The sequence below is a fragment of the Brassica rapa genome, chromosome A10 (genome assembly GCF_000309985.2).
Source record: "Brassica rapa cultivar Chiifu-401-42 chromosome A10, CAAS_Brap_v3.01, whole genome shotgun sequence".
NCBI lineage: Eukaryota > Viridiplantae > Streptophyta > Magnoliopsida > Brassicales > Brassicaceae > Brassica > Brassica rapa.
In genome coordinates this window covers 2,925,204-2,937,959 of record NC_024804.2, presented here as the reverse complement: position 1 = coordinate 2,937,959, position 12,756 = coordinate 2,925,204, and the positions used below count along the sequence as shown (strand labels likewise).

Sequence of the window (12,756 nt, the reverse complement as noted above, 5' to 3'; positions counted from 1 at the left end):
CCCCCCCCCCCCCCCCACATGTGTTGTTCTTATCTTTTTACCATTTTTCATGTTAATGACCTCTTGCCTTGAGGTTAACTTAACAGTCGCATGCTCTAACCAGAGCTACTGAAGCTTTTTATTTTATCTTTAAAAGAATAATAAAATACAGAAATTCTACTGATTCGATTTTCTTTGTTTTTCAACACTGTTTTGAAATTTCTAACGAAATCAACACGTTTCGAAACGTGTTGAATGTGGAATATGGAAAACAAATTCAAGTTCATTTACACACCTTGTACACGTATATGCGCATTTGAGAACATGTTAGATTAATTTTTATGTTGTGTGGTCAAGTCAAATATATTCATATAGACTTTCATTACACAATTAAACAAATGCATAATTTTAAATTAATCGAAATCAAATTAAAGATATATAGATTCACATTACAGATGGCATCTATTAGCCAAGTGGGTCAGTCATGTATCCCTGTCAAACAATTTACAACTGGAATTCTTATATATATTAGAGATATTATTGGTCTTCTGAGGAATTTTTATATATATCCTACTTGTTAACACCATCTTAGAGATTTATGCGAAACCGGAACATAATAGTATACAAAAGGAAATATTTAACTAATATCGTCTAATCATAGTTCAAAATGAATTTGATAACATGCGCGTGTGAATTGTTGAAATGATGAATACCAAATTAAGTTATAATACGAGTTCGAGCTCCGGCCACTGTAGATTTAATATGGTTTCTGTTTGGTCTCCAGAACTTTCTTCGCCAGTTCTAGTTGGATGCGGTAGAATAGTCGGATGAGAAGTCCGGATACCTGGATTATCAAAAAAAAATTAACTTATAATAATACTGCATTGTGATGATTCAACTTCGTTATTATACCAAGTTTATACTAGCTACAAATCTCATTCGACTCCACATGCACGTTTTTTTTTCTTTCAGAATTGATGTAATTGCAAACCTGCAAAATATCTTACGATTGAAAAGAGTACCAAAAAAAAAAAATAAAAAATCTTACGATTGAAAACCATATCTATTATTGTAGAGTTGTAGTAGGAAAAAAAATAATATGTGATGGCGAATGTGATGGGATGCATTGGAATGAGGAAAAAGATATTTTAAAGAAAATAGAAGAGATAGGTGTTGAATAATTGATGGATCTCAATACATTATTGTATCAACGTATTACTGCATCGAACCCTACATTTGAAAATGATATGCATGCAGCATGAGCGCATGTGTTTATTATTGTTTATTGTATGTTGTTAAGTATACATATATAAAAAGGGTTCTTGATGTCCCTGAAACAACTCATCAACCTCTCTCAACAATGGCTACCATTCCTTCCCACAACCTTCTTCTCCCTAAGCCGATCAACCAATCAGCTCACTCTCTTTCATTTAAACCACACTCTACTCTTCTTAATTTCCCGGCGAGATCATCACCGGTGGCCGTCACGAGGGCTCTGTCCACAACCGACGGAGCTTCGACATCCTCAAGACTCGAGCCGCTGGAGAACTACGGGATCACGGCGGCGGAGGATGTTCGCCGGCGGGATAGAGAAGCTAAAGAATCAAAGAGTTTGAGGGACACGTGGAGGAAGATCCAAGGGGAAGATGACTGGGCCGGGCTAATGGATCCGATGGATCCGGTTCTAAGATCAGAGCTGATCCGCTACGGAGAAATGGCCCAGGCCTGTTACGACGCTTTCGATTTCGATCCGTTTTCCAAATACTGTGGAAGCTGCAGGTTCACGCGCAAAAAGCTCTTCGACTCGCTCGGGATATTCGACTCCGGCTACGAGGCGGCGCGTTACCTCTACGCGACGTCGAACATCAATCTCCCCAACTTCTTCTCGAAATCGAGATGGTCCAAGGTGTGGAGCAAGAACGCCAACTGGATGGGATACGTCGCCGTCTCCGACGACAGCGAAGCCACGCGCCACCGTCTCGGACGCCGCGACATCGCGATCGCGTGGAGAGGCACCGTCACGCAGCTCGAGTGGATAGCGGATCTCAAGGACTTCCTCAAACCGGTATCCGGAAACGGATTCCGGTGCCGGGACCCGGCCGTTAAAGCCGAGTCCGGGTTCCTGGATCTCTACACGGACAAAGACACGTCGTGCAACTTCTCGAAGTTCTCGGCGAGGGAGCAGCTTCTCACGGAGGTGAAGCGGCTGGTGGAGAGATACGGCGACGAGGAGGGAGACGATCTGAGCATCACGGTGACGGGACACAGCCTCGGCGGTGCTTTGGCGGTGCTGAGCGCGTACGACGTGGCGGAGATGGGGCTGAACAGGACGAAGAAGGGGAAGGTCGTTCCGGTGACGGTGTTCACGTACAGCGCTCCGCGGGTTGGGAACATACGGTTCAAGGAGAGGATGGAGGAGCTGGGGGTGAAGGTGCTGAGGGTGGTGAACAAACACGACGTCGTCCCGAAATCGCCGGGGCTGTTTTTGAACGAGCACGCGCCGGACGCGCTTAAGCAGTTGGCGGGAGGGTTGCCGTGGTGTTACTGCCACGTGGGGGAGAAGCTAGCGTTGGATCACCAGAACTCTCCGTTTTTGAAGCCGTCCGTTGATCTTTCCACGGCTCATAACTTGGAAGCTCTTCTCCATCTACTTGACGGGTCAGTAATTTAACTATTTATGAAATTTACAAGTCATTTTTTTTTTCAAATTTCAGGCAGTATTTTTGGTTAGAGATTAAACGAATTAATTATAATTTTTGGAAATATTTAATGATTATACAATAACGTATGAAACACAAACTTGTCAGCTTAATCTTTAGAGAAAAGTCAAAGACTTCTCGAGGAGACATATCTCAGTGTATCTTGGGATTCTGAAATCTCGTATTTTCCAAGAACTTTCTTTATTAATAATACACTATCTTAGGGGATTTAGTAAACGTATTGTATTTTTTTTAAATGCGGGACTATATGAGAATGTGATCATTCAGTTTGATTAACGTGGCAGACTTTACGGTAGGGAGAGAATTATTGAAAGTAATAAAGAAAAAGTTAGTTAATAATTTAAAGAAGTTGTTGCCGTGTCGTTATCTGTCAGGCTTTGGTTGCTATTTATCACTCTTATTGGTCGTATACGTAACTTAGCGCATAGATGACCATTTCAGTATGACTTGACGTATCTGGAAAACGATAATATTAAACAGTTTCATGATTTTTCTGTAACAGGTATCATGGGAAAGGACAGAGATTCGTGTTATCTAGTGGGAGAGATCCAGCGTTAGTGAACAAAGCGTCTGATTTTCTGAAAGACCATTTTATGGTACCTCCTTATTGGCGACAAGATGCAAACAAAGGAATGGTTAGGCACACTGATGGCCGTTGGATTCAACCAGATCGCATCCGTGCAGAGGACCACCATGCTCCTGACATTCATCATCTTCTCACCCAACTCCATCACCCTTCTTAACTCTCTTGTAAATTACATCAAAACTTTCTTTTGTTTTTTTAATCTTTCTAATCTGTATCGTTGCTTTATATATATATACTACAAAGAAATAACTTCTCAACCCCTATGCTATGACAATAAACAGTAATTTGGAAGAATTTTTAGTCGACATAGAGGTTTGGCTCAGGTCTCACTCTTGCTGCTCTATCTGGTAACAAGACTCCCAGTCCCACCAAGAATATTAATGGGCTTTTCTATTGGCCCAATATATTAAACCCACAAACGATAGTACATTTACACAAGGTAAAGGTCCTCGCGTCTTTACTTGAAACTTTACAAGAAGGTACAAAGCATTTTCACTTCATGTTCACTTAAAAATGAGAGAGGCGGAGAGCCGGAGAGTGGGAGCTTTCAGAGGGAAAGACCAGAATCATCATCCTCATCGAGAGAAGAAACGTAGTTAAAGTAAATAGCCCATATCAAACCAAACACGCCCAACAGAATCCAACCTAACAGGTTATTGCTCAGACCAAAAGGTAATCCTGTTCCTTCCGTTGACATCCTCTCGTCCACTAACGCCATTGCTGGGCTACTACTCATCACCGCTGTCAACATAACCCCCACCGCGGAGAAAACTGGCGTTGAGTTCTTCTCTTTCTTCGGCTGGTTTGTCTCCATCGAGCATTTCACTCCACTGCTTCTCCTAATCATGCTTGGAAGACCTGAACAGAAGCAAACCATAAATAACAGTGCCGGTTCTGATTCACAAGTAGAAGAGAGATTACTACGCAAACAGAGGTTTACCATTGACACGCTCAGTGGAAATAGCTGTGACTGAAGGCTTGAGAAGAAGAGTAGGACAAGTGACGGAGGAAGTGAAGCTCGCCATTGTCTTTAGCTTTCCCAAACTCGCAAGACTTGATCAAATGAGCCTCTGTTTTTTTTTTTTTGGGATTTGGTAGTTGTAGGCTTGTAGCTTTATCAAGTGGTGGGGAAAGTACTTAATCTGAAATTGGATCTGCATTCTATCAACAATCTCACCAATTGTTTCTCTCCACCTGTCACGTCTCAGCCGTTTCCTACCACACAATCTTTGCCTCTCCACACTAGAGTTCCGACAAATTTTTTGACCAAACTTCTACATAGCACATGAATAATGTTTAGTGAGTTCTCGTCTTTTAAAGTTTCGAGCATTTACAAACGAAGAGCTCGGAACCATTATGTACAGGTTTCAAAGAGAAGACATTAATATCTCGCTGTGGCTAGGTCTAAGATTAAGTAAGCTCCGACAAAAATGAAAAAGAAAAGCCAAGATTTACACTCAGAAGAGTAAAAGAATGAAGCTAATCATACCATACCATTCGTAACATGCTCATAAGCTTGTTTTAACAAAAATAAATAAAGAAAGAATCTAGAACTGAACCTATGTTGTGGGAAGTTGTTTCTTAGTATCAAGCGTGAATGTTGCACTGTTGCAAGTAGGAGTGATAGAACGGGACATGTCTGTTCCAGTAACGTTTGTATTTATCTATTCCGATATCCAACCACGGCTTCATGATCCCATCGTAGTGTATAACCGCGGCTTGTTCAATGTCAACCGTTTTGATGCCTGACTCGCGACCTAACCCCATCACATGCCATCTCTTGTCCAACGGTATTGTTTGCCTATAGAAAGTCAACCACCCTATCGGTAAGCTTCCAGCTTTCCACAAAGGTCTTTTTGTTCCCTGCCAGAAAAGAAATTTCCAAAAACGACTGTTAGGTTTAGGTTGACACACATAACAGAGACGTTGCTGATTGTAACCACTCTTTCTCTAGGAATTATACTAGATTCACTTATGTTCGTTTTCTAGATACAGCCCTTTATTCTGAATATTAGTCTAAGTACCAAATTCAAAATCTTTCCTCTCCAACACAGCCAAAACTAACACCCAATACTTATTATTGTTAGGACTTTTCAGATAGAATGGTGTGTAAATGAATCGAAGAACCCACATGGAAATTATTTGAAGAAGCGAATCCTAAGCAGCTATAGGTTACAGTGTTATGTGAGGAGAGTAAATGCAGTAGAGAGTATAATCTGCGTACCATGTTGAAGTATTTTATGTATGTAGAAGTCAACTTCCGTCTTCTCCATTCTTCGAGATCAACTAGATTCATCCCAAACGCCCACGTGCAAGTTTTAGGACTGAATTTCCCAGAGACCCATGCGTCTGAGAAATTAATAAATGTGCTCATTGAATGGAATGAAGGTTCACCTTCTTTGCAAGTCTCTACAGCACCAACCACCTTCCCTTTCATATCAATGCTCCATAGTCTACTTAAATCTCGTTGAACAACTACATCATGGTCAAAGAGTACCATCTTGTTCAACCCCGGGAATATATCCGGGAGGTAGAAGCGTGCGTGATTGAGGGTAGAGATGAATCTTGGGTCATTGGAGTTTTGCTTCATCAGCAACTGATCATAATCTAAAGGCAGGACATCCATATCATCAATGTTTTGGATTTGGATAGCAGCTGCACTTTGGATGTTTAGCAAAAACCACATTGAGATTGCTGGGTAATTAAGTGAATCAGTCACGACGTGGAATACTATTTTTTCCGGTTCCTACAAATAGCATTAGGAACTCAGATTAACAAGTGGCTTAACACAAATGAGACGATATAGTGCAACGCACTTGAAACATAACATATAGTAAAACATAAGGACATGTGAAAATGTACCTTTGAAGAAGATATTGTAGAGTTAGCAACAACTGCAGAAGCCAAAACATTGTCAGAGAAGACAACATAATGATTGAGACTAGGATCATTGAACTTTTCCTGGTTAGACATCTGCCTTTTTTCAGGATCCAGGGCAAAATACTCCGACGTCAACCGCATGGAGAGGCAGTGTTGCCCTTTTGGGGTGGTCCTTGCAGCAAGGTGCATTAGATATGATGCTTGATTTTTCTGCGCCTGAACTAGTTCTTCTGTGTTATAATTCATGGCACGGAGTTTGGTAGCAATGACAGGGCAATTGTTAAAGACACGACTAGCCTTGTATAATGTAGCTTCCAGTGGCTTCAACTTACGAAGCGCGCTGAAAGAAACAACCACACCAGAGGTTAACATAAGTAAACAGAAAGTCTATGGATGCTATTCAGTTATAGTCTCCTTTTGAATCAAGGTAGTTGTTCTTACCCCTTTGACACATCTTTATCCTTAGTCACATCACCAACAGCCCGTTCCAGCTCTCTCATCCGAGTTCTCAACTCCTTCACAATCTGAGAATTACTTCCCGGCGGGGCATAATTCAGGTAGGCCTTGGCTTGTATAATTTTGTCTCTGATCTCCTTTATCTTCATATCTGTCGCTCTATCAGACTGATGAACCTTTGTGTTCTTTTCACCCTTGGATAAAGGGGGTTTGAACTCCGTTTTATTACCAAGTTGGTTAACTAATAGATTATGATCCTGTCACAAAACAAAACAATAGTAAACCTTAACATCAATACGTCTGATCTTTATATATTGATGGAAACTGATTCTAGGATTCAATACTAGAATTGCTTCATACCCTGAGCATTCATATGTTATCAAATAAAACAGCTGGAGAAAATAATACACACCTTGGAATCAGAGACTAGTTTCGTCAGCTGTGAATCAACTACTTTTTCTTCACTGTATTTATGATTATTTCCTGAAAGCCATAACAAGTACCGATAAGAAAGCTGAAGAGTTAACAGGAAAACAAAGCTAAGTTGCAAAAAAAATGACCCCACCAACCATCATCAATATTTGGTAAATCGATAGTTTTCTCTTTGTCATCACTAACTGAAGAATTAAACTCCTCCCCGTCCTTGTAGAGAATGAGCCTTGGCCCCTTCAAGCCTTCTCCATCCTCCTAAACTCAACAATTTTAATTAAATGAATGGGCAAAAGGACATTGAGAAACCAAGCAGTAACTTGTATCTTACATGTTCAACAGCGTTAAGCCTAAGGTCACTAGTCCTGTATCTCTGCAAAGTAAATGATAGCATGATAAAAAAGCCTAAAGAGTAAATAATAAAACCGCAAGACTAAGATCGTGACTGCATTAGCTTTATCATAAGGCAGTGATGAAGGATAGCTTACGAAGTTGGATAATTCTTCGATAAATTCTCTCCGACCTGCCCAGGAAACAAATTCGATAACGATTATCATGAGATTCAATCAATCGAAGATCAAAGCAATTACGTAATTCTACAGGATCATCCATACAGGGAATAAAAGGAAGAAGAAGCTGACCAACGGGAGTGATGGTTTTAAGCCGATTCGAGACGAAAACGAGAGGAGCCAACACGGAGATCGATAGCAGGGAGAGGAAGAGAATCCTCTGCCATCGACGAATTTGATTCATCACTACGCCAACACAAAAAAAAAAAAGAAATTAACTAATCGTATCTCATCAAACGCTTTCTCCTTCTCCGGGAAGAAGAATCAGCAGAGATTTTTCTGATTGGTCAACAAAGCTGAAGACAATACGATCCTCCTCAGATTATGTGTGTTTTCTTCGGCTTCAAAAATTCTAGGTTTGGGGTCGGAGGGAGTTTTTAGATTCAGAGCTTCCTTCCTTCCTTCCTTCATGCATCATCCGGCGATTCTGCTCTTTTTATATATATTTTTAATTATATTTATGTACACTATGCAGTATAGTATTTTTTGTGCAACTATCTATACAGTATAGTCTATAGGTCGAAATAATTTATTTTTTTTAATTTGTTATAGGTTTTTGGGTGTTCGTGTTAACATGTCATGTCACATGTTACCGTGAAGAGCGACCGAGGACGCAGTGATGCGGATCAGGTGCGGGCAGGCGTACATGTGAAGGCATGTGATTACTGATTACTCCGTTGATGAAGCTGCTAGTAATTAATGTGATCATTTGTCTTCTTTTGGAAAATTAATCACCAATCGGAAAAGGACCTGGTACGAAGTTTTTTTTCTTTTGTTAAACCGGAAATTTTTCATCTAATCTATTAAAAGAAAAATACAAATTAAAACTAACAATTAAACTTGCACAATATTTACAACCTAATGCCATTGAAATAATTAAATAAACCTAATCTTTGTCTTTTTTTAAATTAAAAAAATAATAATTACTCCTACTTCTATGCTTTCCATTTCTTTTATAAAATTAATAAAACATTTCTTAAATTAAATTCACAATCAATTCTGTTGTAGGCACAGGAGGGGTAACTCACGAATTGATAGATGTTGGATCCAAACTACAACCTGAGAACAATGAGAACCGATTTTTATAAGTTTTTAGAGTTTTATAATGCAAATGAAAACTAATGAGATGATGATGATAATGATAATAAAAGAAGATAAATAAACAAAGGATATGATGGAATCAAGCTGCTGATTGTGTAACACTTTCAGCTTGATCAAATGATGGTTGAAGTGGAATGAGATGGAGCTTTGCTTGCTGGTTGTGTAACTCTCTCAAGCTTGACCAGTGGTTGGGATGGACCAAATGGATTGATAAACACCACAAAGATCTATGGAAGGGATCTTTGATAAGCCTGATTGCTCTGGAGCTGTTTTTCACACACTCAAAAGACTTAGAACAATAGTTTTGACAAAACTAGAAAAACTGTATTTTCATTCATAAAAGTTCAAGGATGATTTACAATGAAGAAACAACTTGAGCTTTATAGGCTCGACTACTGGGACTCTCTTACAGTCATAAAATGACATAAGGAAACTAATAAAGTCGAAATAATAAACTTGGAAGCAAAGGAATTGATGGCTCCATGAAAACTAGCCGTTGGAGGCTTTATGATGAGAATCTTGGCCAAATGAATGTAGATGGTGTTCTCCTTGTATCTGGACGGTTTGAGGGGATAACTAAGCTTCCTGGGAACCTTCTTGATGGCTTGGAGGGTGCTGAGGTCGTGCCTAATCTGAAGGAAAAAGAGCTGTTGGAGCTGGATAGCAAGAAGCTCCAAATAAGGCAAGTTGGGGTTAATGAGGATCCTCCTGATCCTATGTGGGCTGGTGTATGGAATGAACTTGTCTGACTCTTCTGGACCATTGGATAGACTTCCTGAATGCATAGATATATCTCCTGGTCGCCAATGTCTGGTTTGAAGCTGATTGAACCGGTTAGCTTCCAATTGAGGCAAGTGTAGAACTGGTTTGACCGGTTTTGGAGATTGGATCATAACTTCATAATTCCGTGGCCATTTCTCTTGATCTTGGGCTTTCTGGAAACCTGAGAGATCCCTCTTGGATCCTATGATGGGCTTTGGTTCAGGCCGCTCCTTCCTTGGGCTGGAATTACTTTCTAAAGTCGGATACTCGCAGATGGACGGGCTGGAAAACCTATGACTTGTAAAATTCATAACTTCTTGCTCCGTGAATATTTTTGCTCTATTCCAATTGGGATGGACTCCTGCTTGAGTGTATAATCCAATAAAATTGGTTTCGTATTTAAATTCCTTCTAGTTGTAGAGATATACGCCTTGGACTGAACCTCGGTCGCTGGTACCTCCTAGATGGCCGGTTTGGACGGTTTTGTGAGACTCTGGCTGAACCATGGATTTCGTGACCACAACAAATTCAATATAAATCTTTTAACTTATCTATTTCATATTAATATTATAAACATTAATGAACATCAATAATATACACAAAATATTTATGTAACAATATAAGTTACATTTTGTCTCATTCTCCTCTATAGTTCACGTTACTCTTCATTTTTTTGAACAAACTCTTCTTCTTACCAATATAAATATATTACATGCACCATTAAAATTATTTACCAACTTACCATGTATAAAATAACTTATTAGACATTATCGTAAAATTTTGATTCACAAAAAAAACAAAAAAAACATTTGTATAGATGCAAGGATCATATTCTAAAAATGGTGGTAATACAATTGACGGTTTACAAGACAAAATTAAATTAAAAAAATATAAACTATAAATTATTATTCTTATAAATGTTATTAAATAATCATTTAACACAGGTAAAATTTTAAAATATATACTATCACTTAGACAAAATAATTTATTTACAAAAATAAAAGCAAACATCCGCAAAATCATGGTTTAAATGTACACAAACTTAAGCTCATTTATAATTTCTTATCAGTTACATAAAATTTATATTTTTATTTTATTTTCTTACAAATTTATATCTTAATTTGTATATGTTCCAAATTTGATAGAAATTTAACAATCATTTTATTTTCTTACAAATATTATAGCTAATGTATCATTTATAAATAGCATGCTAATTCACAATTGTCTATTTTTGTACTTTTTATTTAAAAAACATTATTCGCTATATATCTTAGACATGGATCTAATTATATAAATGTTATAATTTTTATATAATACCCAATATTGGTGATACATTTTACTCTAAAATTCTAAAATATAAAATTAAATACAAATATAACATTTACATTTACAAATAAGACTATATTTACAAATATATTATTAAATACAAACAAAAATTAAATACTCGCGCGGTCGCGCGGATCAAAGTCTAGTTACTAATTTAAAACTTTAAAAAGAGGTTTAGAGACCACAGAGCATGTTTGGCAACACTATCAGCTTTATCATTAGCCGATCTAGGAATAAAAATAAACTGGATAGTCTTAAATGAGCTTGTACTGAGGTAGATATCACGTAGCTTCATCTCTCTAGGTTGATGGTGTTGATGAGGGTCTGAGAATCAGAGAGGAGCGAGATGGCATCGATTCCGCATGAGAGGGCAAAGTTTATGGCTGATCGAACAGCCAAGGCTTCTGCCATAAGGGGTGACGACACATGACCTGAGGTCGCTGAGTGATGAGATGGGGAAACCAGATCATCAATGATCCAACCTAATCCTGCAGATTCTGAGGAGGAATTCCAAGCTGCATCTGTATAGATCGAGGTTACTCCCGATCTTTTAGGGTTTAGTTCAATTATGATCAAAGGTTTCGGTAGAGGAGCTTTCGGAGGTAGTTGTGCCAACATCCATTCCCTCGCCTATATATGAGATCGCTTTGAGTATGGTTTCTTCAAGCGTGAATTCTCTCTTCTCGAAGACCCGCTGATTCCTGGATATCCAAATGTTCCAAACGATGGAGGCTGCAAGAGTTCCCGCTTCAAGGCCCACTAGAGGAAGAGAGGGGAGATTCCTGACCTTTTCCCAGCCTTCTAGAAAGGATACGAAGTCATTTGCTTTGATCTCAGTAGGAAATGGGGCTAGATCCCAGACTTTAGCAGCATACGGGCATTGGAACAGAAAGTGTGTGATTGATTCTATTGCGTCGCAGCGTGGGCAGAGAAGGCTAACTTGAATGTTCTGAAAGGCGAATTGTTCTCCTACTCGTAGTCCACCATATAGGGATCTCCAGATAAAAGTTTTGATCTTTTCAGAGGTCTTGATGTCCCAAACACTTGAGTACCAATTGATGGGGGCTGCTTGGTCCCTAGGAGCTGCATTGGTCTTGTCTTCCATTAGTGTTTTATCCTGATCTTGTGGAGTACTCACCCGTTGGGTTTTTGAGCCATACAAGCTCATCTGGGACACCAAGCTTACTCGGTTTGAGTCTTAGTATTTGCTCCTTGTGGAAGGGGAGGATCAGCTCTATTTTTTCCACGTTCCATTCGGCGGAGTCATGTGTGAGAAGGTCTGCGACATTCAACGTGGTGAAGGCTTCAGGTGCTGGTCTCATTGGTCGTAATTCCTCAGAATGGGACAGCCAAGGGTCGTCCTACCGACCATCCAGCCTAGTTGCATTAAGAGGAGGTCTCTACCAATCAAAACGCTTCTACAACCATGTGATGCAGATGCCGGCGTCTTACATTTTAAGAAAGACTCAGAATGGCAGTATTTCTCAAGGAGACATTGAGCAAGGAGACATGTTGGGTTCTTTAAGATGCGCCATCCCAGTTTTGCAAGTAGAGAGTCATTGAAAGAGGTAATATCTTTAAACCCAAGGCCCCCATTTCTTTTTGGCTTCGCTATCTTTTCTAGAATCTCGCAGTCTCTACTGCGATCTAACAAGTGAATCTGATATAGTATGACCCCAAACAACACAATGTGCCATATGGTTTTCCTAGTCCAAACATTTAGACAGCATTATTGAATGAACTTTGTTATTTACCTTCAAAATGGAATTAGTTCTTTCCATTTTTGGCAAGGGGAAACTAAGATAAAATGGTTAATCTTTAGATGGTACGAGATAGATTCCTTCAGTATTGTCGGCTGGTCGTTATTATGGAATTATTTTCAAATGTAGATAATCAGTTACTTGTGCAGCAAGAAGCTTTGAAATAGTTTATAGCTTTCATATGGAAT

At 39.1% G+C, this 12,756-nt stretch overlaps 3 protein-coding genes across 3 annotated transcripts; 1 reads left to right on the top strand and 2 right to left on the bottom strand.

The window, feature by feature from the left end:
- Positions 1–1,054: 1,054 nt before the first annotated feature.
- LOC103844006 (phospholipase A1-Igamma1, chloroplastic) lies at positions 1,055–3,907 on the top strand. The gene is made up of 3 exons (XM_033281893.1): positions 1,055–2,637; positions 3,202–3,449; positions 3,569–3,907. The coding sequence occupies exons 1-2, from the start codon at positions 1,238–1,240 to the stop codon at positions 3,440–3,442; spliced, it is 1,641 nt and encodes a 546-aa protein (XP_033137784.1). The 5' UTR covers positions 1,055–1,237; the 3' UTR covers positions 3,443–3,449; positions 3,569–3,907.
- On the bottom strand, positions 3,659–4,485 carry LOC103844007 (photosystem II reaction center W protein, chloroplastic). Its single transcript, XM_009120782.3, has 2 exons — positions 4,226–4,485; positions 3,659–4,143 (listed from the first exon to the last, which is right to left on the bottom strand). Exons 1-2 carry the CDS (start codon positions 4,308–4,310, stop codon positions 3,833–3,835), a joined length of 396 nt encoding a protein of 131 aa, XP_009119030.1. The 5' UTR covers positions 4,311–4,485; the 3' UTR covers positions 3,659–3,832.
- Positions 4,486–4,672: 187 nt separating this feature from the next.
- LOC103844008 (probable galacturonosyltransferase 6) lies at positions 4,673–8,134 on the bottom strand. Its single transcript, XM_033281892.1, has 9 exons — positions 7,665–8,134; positions 7,539–7,573; positions 7,382–7,423; positions 7,191–7,308; positions 7,034–7,104; positions 6,607–6,878; positions 6,148–6,505; positions 5,510–6,031; positions 4,673–5,148 (listed from the first exon to the last, which is right to left on the bottom strand). The coding sequence occupies exons 1-9, from the start codon at positions 7,801–7,803 to the stop codon at positions 4,873–4,875; spliced, it is 1,833 nt and encodes a 610-aa protein (XP_033137783.1). The 5' UTR covers positions 7,804–8,134; the 3' UTR covers positions 4,673–4,872.
- Between the last annotated feature and the right edge of the window lie 4,622 nt (positions 8,135–12,756).